This window comes from Pogona vitticeps, chromosome 9 (assembly GCF_051106095.1).
Source record: "Pogona vitticeps strain Pit_001003342236 chromosome 9, PviZW2.1, whole genome shotgun sequence".
NCBI classification, from domain to species: Eukaryota; Metazoa; Chordata; class Lepidosauria; order Squamata; family Agamidae; genus Pogona; species Pogona vitticeps.
This window is the reverse complement of record NC_135791.1, coordinates 26,916,293-26,923,428: the sequence shown is the minus strand read 5'-3', so window position 1 is coordinate 26,923,428 and position 7,136 is coordinate 26,916,293. Positions and strand designations below refer to the sequence as shown.

General features: G+C 49.4%; 1 protein-coding gene across 2 annotated transcripts; it reads right to left on the bottom strand.

The window, feature by feature from the left end:
• Window positions 1–261: 261 nt before the first annotated feature.
• LOC110075714 (uncharacterized) lies at window positions 262–7,100 on the bottom strand. 2 transcript variants are annotated; one of them, XM_078379884.1, is made up of 6 exons: window positions 6,940–7,100; window positions 6,107–6,162; window positions 2,936–3,194; window positions 2,193–2,226; window positions 1,454–1,577; window positions 262–842 (listed from the first exon to the last, which is right to left on the bottom strand). In XM_078379884.1, the coding sequence occupies exons 1-6, from the start codon at window positions 6,981–6,983 to the stop codon at window positions 565–567; spliced, it is 795 nt and encodes a 264-aa protein (XP_078236010.1). In that variant the 5' UTR covers window positions 6,984–7,100; the 3' UTR covers window positions 262–564. The 2 variants fall into 2 exon arrangements, with proteins under 2 accessions (XP_078236010.1, XP_078236011.1); XM_078379885.1 differs by having other exon boundaries at window positions 2,936–3,204; window positions 6,940–7,068.
• Between the last annotated feature and the right edge of the window lie 36 nt (window positions 7,101–7,136).

Genomic DNA, 7,136 nt, shown 5'->3' with positions numbered 1-7,136 from the left:
AGTAGAAAGAAGAGCGCAAATCAAAGTGGGCCCATTTGGGAGTTGATGGTGTGTCTGGACGTCTGTATCCCTGGAAAGAAGTTACAAATGAAGTATTCTTTCTGGCAGGAAGGGGAAAGCAATTTCTCTGTAGCTTCTCCTCTTGTGATGGATGGATGGGAGACAAGCTGTTTTTTTTTCCTTTTGGCTCTAAGGTTATTCTAGGGAGGTGGGTAGCTACGGCCCATGTCTGTTGCTTATTAACACCTCGAGACCAGCAGGTGAAAAAGAGACAGTGTTTAATAGAGAAGGAGGAAGAACACAGAGAACAGGGAGGAAACACATGCCCTTCTCGGATCCCTCCGGCGAGTTGGAATGTAACACCCTATCCCATTATCTTGATCACAAAGACATTAGGATCAGACAAACAACAACATGAACACCAACCTTTTAAGACAACGTACCAGAGACCATGCCATGCAGTGTCTCCTTGCCATGGATGGTGCATGATGCCAGGCAAAGAGGCCGGCCATTTTCTCAACTTAAGCCCTTTAGAGATGCCATTGGGGGATGCCACCTTGTACCTTAAAAGGCAAACCCTCCCAAATCTAGCATATCGAAGTCCTGATCCAGCCCCTCGTAATCCAGGGCTTCGTACTGAGATTCGGAGTTGCAGGCAGACGGGTGGTAGCCCAGTTCCTTGAAGTCTGGCGGGTGTGATTCCACAGGGTGCCCCGCTGTGGACGAGGTGACCATGTAGCCCATGGTGGGGCCAGCAGCGGCACCGCCCATCAAGACGCAAGCTGCCCTCACTCCTGCGCCGGCCGGGGATCCGTGGCGTAAGCAATGCGGGGAACAGGCAGCTGCAGGGAGAGGCAAGAAATGCAAGTCATGTCCACGCGTGGATGGACAGATCTCTAAGTTGTGGTTTTTTCCATATTCAAAGTTTAAGCTTTTGAATTCTTTCCCTTTCGTGTGATGAGATTTTACTTTGGGGAAATTCTTTAAAACAAACAAACAAACAAACATTCTTCCTCACCAACCCTCCATTCTTCATGACCCTGCTCACTCAGCCTTCCTGGGAATGAAGCTATTTTTCTCTATACTGTATTTTTTAGATGGACTGTTACATATTAGTACTTGTGTTTTCAATTTCCCAGAATGACATTTTAAAAAAATGTATACTGATTGCTCTTAATATTAAAACTAAGAACAATAAGTATAAGCCTTTTAAGGAGGTAAGCTGCCTCTTTATACTCCTGGTTCTTAGCTTTAAATATTGTCTTTTAATGATGTTATCCACCATTATAGACCTGTTGTTTTCTTTCACTGCTGTCAGCCTCCCGGGTCCTTTTCAAGGAGAAAGGCCAGGTAAAAAAGATTTTAAATATATAAAATAAATAAATGGTTCGGTCCAGGGTGGTTCTGAAAGGGGGGGATTTCCCCAAAGAGGCTTTAGAAACAAAGCAGCTACCTTCTCGTATCTCTGTGCCATTAGGAGATGCTCTGCCATTCCCTCCTCCTCCTTTCCCGTGACATTTTCTCACTGGCGAGTTGATATGGAGCTTGCAACTGGAGGGAGACCCCTGAGAGACACTCTGGAATGAGAAAGGCCAACATGAGAAGAAACATCAACACCCCCGCCTTGCCTGCTCTCTATTCATTGCTAACATGAATTTCAATTGAGTTTTCTCAAGACTCATCAATCCATTTCCCACAAAGTATTTTGACAGATTCCAAAAAACAAAACAAAACAAAAAACCCTTATAGAAACCTGAATCTTCAAAAGAAATTACAAAGCTGTCAGGACAACAAAATAATGTTCATATAAAGATAGATGGTTTTCATGAGAAAATTTGTTTGTTTGTCAGATGACCCAACAAGCTTTTCAGAGCAGCTCCAGATGAAGGGTTCGGTGCAGTCTTAGTCAAAACAGAAGGACTCTGATGGCTGTTATTCTGCCTTTCATCCTTCCACAGAGGATGCTTCGGGTTAAGAAAGGTGGGAAAAAGATGAAACAAATCGTGGGAAGACATGGGAAAGTTTCATATAAAAGATTGCAGTCACCCTTGTCATGCCATGAGGGAGGCAGTGTGGTGGCAGGAGAAAGACTTTTCCTGATGACACCCATAGCAGAAAACAATATGATTTTTCTAGTAACTGCTCCTTCCTTCCAACCATCCTTCTCTAGATTCTTAACTTCAAATTCTTACCTCTTTAACTTTTCTTAAGATATTGAGCCATTGTCTGCAAAAAGGCAGAAGAAGAGAAACATAATCGTGTTACCTCTTTGTGGCTTCTGACATCCATTGCCCCACCCCACCAACGCCGCTGAAGCTGTCGTACCACCCACTGGAGGGGTTACAACCCTTGGCCCCTGGAATGGAGACCAGCCCAAAAGTTCCAGTAGCTGGATCAGACCACGGGCTTCGCTGGACTGGCAGCCCCCTGTCCTGCTTGGGATGCCAAGCAAGCGTCTTGGCTGGCCCTAAGTGGAGATGCTGAACGTTGGACTGGGACCTTCCAGATGCATGCCAGTGGCAACCCTCCCCCAGAAAGACTGTGCTGTGGCCAGCTCAAGTCCTGACAGGACAGAGGTATGCAGGTGTCTGTTTTTGGACTATAGCTCCCAGGTATACTTAGGTAGCAAAACCACTTGGGTTATAGCCAGGGTGTGGAGCCTCAGGCCTGGGGCCGAATCCTACCATCTGGGCTTCTCCACAGCCATCACCCCTTCCTTCCCCATGGGCTTTACCCCATCTTATTTAATTATCTGATATACTGCATACCCCATCCCTTTAGTGCAAGCACAACTCTGGGTGGTTTACAGGTGAACATGTAAAACTCCACATGACAGCCCCTCCCAGCACAGCTGTGCTGCCCCCTCTCCCTTCCCCCCCCCAAAAAAACACAACCCCATGCTCTAGATGGAGTTTGGCCCTCAGTCCGAAGCTACCTGCATTCCTGGCTGCTGGAGGCGAGCAGCAGCAGGCTCTTCCCGTCGCGAAGGTCCAGCCCCAGGCAGCTGTCCCTCTGGGCCCCCAGCGGCAGCCGGGGAAGGTCGCCGATCTCACTGCCCTCCAGGATGGCTTCACAGCTGGCAGCCAGGGGAAGGTCCAGCTCGGCCGGGGAGTTGGCGTCCGGGCAGACAAGGAGGCTCCCGTCCAGCGAGAGGATGAGGTATTTCTCCTTCCATTGCTTAAAGAGGAAGCCCCCTGCAAAGGACTACTGGAGGTCAAGATTGGTGGGGGAACAAGGTCAAGAGAGGCGAGCGTGTGGGCAGAGGGCCTTGAGTGGTGTGTATCTGGAGGAGCGCGACCCTCTTGCATGGATGCGTCTCTGCAAGGACCTTGCAAAGACCGATGTCAGGGCACAGCACGGCCGTTAACTGAGACCTGCAGAGCCGGAAGGGAACCCGAGGGGGGGGGGTCATCCAGTCCAACCTCCTGCCAGTGCAAGAAATCTGCAGCAGAGTTGACGCAGCCCTGCGGTCTCTGTTCAAAAACCTCCCATGGAGGCACATTCCCCCACTTTCCAAGGGAAACTCTTGAGCAGCTCTTCGTGAATGGCTTCCTTACAATTAATTCTTTCCCACCAATAACAAAAGTATGACTCAGTTACATTTCCATGGCATCTTAACCGATAACATCGGAGATGCAACTACTGTATCCCTCCTTTCTGGAAACAGTAACTATCTCCAGAGGAGATGCAAGTGTAACAGGAGCCTCTTCTTGAGAAGAAACAGATCAGAACCAAACTTTCCTTGCTCTTTCGCCCTTATAAGCCTCGTGGTGGCAAATGTCATGAACAGGGATGTCTTAAGCCTGACTCAACAGTGAGTCCCATGACTCCAGTCCCCATCCCTGCTCATGAGGAGGCACCTTTCAGGGTAAAAGATTTATTTACAGACAGTAATCTATGACAGTGTGGGGCATGACGCATCTCTTAGCCTAAGAGGCAACACAGGATTCTTTGTCATTTCCAAGGTCTTTCTGGGGTCCCTCTTCAGGCCACTTAGCCCTGGCGGGGGGTGGAGGAGGTTAAGAACATGCCTTTCCCCCATTTGTGGGTAAGCAAAGATTGTGGCCCAACTTTTGGCTGTTTGGAAAGCTCCCTTGGCTGAGAGGCCGGATGCCTCCTTTATCCGGAGGAGTAATTTGCTACTCAAGAGACTCTTTTTCCATCCATCTGCCACATGACTCTGAGACAGGACAAACATCACACAGGGCAACAAACAGATTAAACTCCTGATTAAATTCTCTCTTTGCTACCGTGGGGATTAGGACTCAATCAAATGCTGCCAGCTGTAATCCCACAAGGCACAGGGGGTGGAGGGGGGAAGGCCAAGCCCGCAGCGTGGGGCTGACAATGCACCAGAAGCACTACGGTTAAATCCACATTTTGCCATCTTGCAGGAGATAACGGGCAAAATAAAGAGAAATCTTCCAGCGGGGAAGCAGATTAGAAGAAGAAATGTGCTAACCGAAATTTACAGCCGGCGTAGGCACTCGCATTTATGTGCACGCAGGCACATGGGTTAAAATCGGGTGCTGATCCATAAAATTATAACCACCCTGATCTACTCCTGAATCTCGAATGGCAGTTGGGTGTGCAGGATTCAAGCGATACATGTGTGGCCTAGGAGGGCCATCTGCTAAGGGTGCAAGAGAAAAATCCAAGGGGGAGACAGAATCTTTACAATCTTATTTTTCCATAATTCTTCAGACTGCAACACTTTCAGGAGCCTGTCCTTTAGCAGCTAACAGAATGCCTTCCTGAAATTAGACCTGCATCTGGGACCAGCCTATGGTCTTAGGAGGCTTACTGATTTAATCACATAAACAGTGCAATTAATCAATTAAGGTGCTAGCAGCAGATTTTAAATTTTTTAAAAAAGCAGGCTAACTGAGCTGTCAGGTTCACTCTCTTGTGAGAAACCTTGGTTCTCTCCTTGGTTCTGCCCAATATCTGTCCTGGGATCATCAGAATATGGAGCAAAATCAAGCCCATGTTCCCAGTGGGACGATAGTGTTGGTATTACGATAATTATTGCATGTTGTCGGGTTTTGATTTGGGCTTAGGGCCAGGGCCAGCACATAGCAGCCTCATGACCTTTATAAAGAAAGCACATCCACACACACACACCAGATTCCTCCACATTTTTACAACTCTAAAAAATTAGGGGGAAAGACCATCCAGGGAGTGGTTGCAATACATAAAAGTGCATCATTAGCTGTGTTGGCCATAAAACCAACAGCAAAATATCTATTAGGGAAATAACATCATTAATGCACAAAAAAGCCACCAAGCTTTTGATCTTTTCATTAGACCAAATCTTCGAAGCTTGTACACCTTTTAGCATCTGCCTTCACAGCTAGATGGCCATCCAGCATATACCCAACTGTAAATTTTAGACACTAAAATAAGCAACGATGAAACAACTCAAAGAATGGAAACAGCAGGATAGGCAGACACTCAACAAGTAGAGTTTGCTGAAACAACCCTTGCAAGCCTGGAAATATGACGCCTGTTGAATGTCTGCCTGTTGCAACTACTAGGAAAGTATGAAAGCTTGGTAGAAACAACAGCCTGCTTCTATCTATGCTGGTTCTTATACCGGCTTTAACTCATCTAGGATCTGAGGAATCCCTGCAGTTTTAGAGGAAATCAAAGGCTTCAAAAGCGACCTTTTACTTTCAGTTAATGTCCCGTATGACGTTGCTGGGGACTCCAAAATCCCCTTGCAGGGTTTCCTCTGACCGGACAAGACCACCATCACCCCAATTACCTCACATATAAGTGCCAGACTCTCTTTGTGGCTTCAAGGTTCGCCCTCAGGACATAAAAGAACAAGAAAGGGTCTCAAAACACGTGCAGAATGCTTAACGCCAAAAGAGTTGCACTAAAACCAGATCCTGCGCCGCCTTCCCCTGACACACTGGTCCTCCAGTGAGGTTGGACTTCAACTCCCATAGGCCACAACCCCTGGCAGGGACGACAGAAGTTGTGATCCAACAACATCTGAAGGGACCAACGTCTGTTGCAGGCTGAGACATCACTTGAGGCGCTGCCTTCCTCCCTCCTTTGGGGCAAGAGAAATCGGGGGTGGGGTGGGGGTAAGACTCACCATATTTGCGGAGGTAACCCCGATGGATCCCGGGAGCATTCATCTCGCCTGCACCCCTTCCATCAGAGAGGAGTGTGTGCCAGTCAGAAAGGGGTCGGGGTGGGGAGGGAGGGAGGGAGCAGCTGCTCCAGGAGGTGGCTTCCCTAATCCCTGAGCATCCTCCCTGGGAGCGAAGGAGAATGGGAGGAGGGGACTCCCGGCATCCCTCTGCACCAATCAGAGCCTAGCAGCAGCAGCAGCATCCTCTCCCCACTGGTACCCAGGCCTCTGGCTGCGGTTGCAGCTGCGCCAGCCTTTTCCCCCTTGGCCAGGGAGCGCGGCCCACTTTCCTTTGGATTCTGGGTCACTGCAAAACCCGGTTCCTTCCTTGGAGGAGGAGGAGGAGGAAGGAGAACACCCTTTCCCACCCTCCCATAATCCCCTAAGCCGGCATGGCCCATGTGTCGCTGGAAAGTGTCGTCCAACATAGTCCACGCATCTCAGCTTCTGGAGGGGCCTGAACCGTCTGGGGTGCTGGGGGTGTCCCTTGAGTCGAGCTTCCCCCCCCCCAAAGCAGTGGAAAGGGCCTGCCTGGAAACTTAGCCAGTTTCCCCCATTCTGGTGCCTCCCCCGCCCTTCCGGACGTGCTGGCTGGGGACGATGGGCTTTGGTGTCTCGCTACCCTTTTGGTGTGTGTTTGTAGACATTTATTTTTAAACCCTTTTCATCCTTCCTTTCTCCTTAAGAAGAACGCAAGGAACCGTTCCTCGTCCTTCCTTTCTTTTGGGGACTACAATGCCCAGAATCCCCAGAACAATCCAGAAAAAGAGAACTCCTTCCCCTCTTTTGCTCACATTCCAACACCAGGATTTCTTGGGATCACGGAATCTGATTCCATTGCCCGAGCAGATCCCGCGCCGCCGCCGCCGCCGCACGGGGATCCACCAGATCCCTCCTCCCCCTTCCTCCTCCTCCACGTGCTCCCTGCCTTCGGCCCCTCCTGCCCGTTCCCCAAGGCCCCGCCCCTTTCCCCGCCCCCTTCCCTGACAGG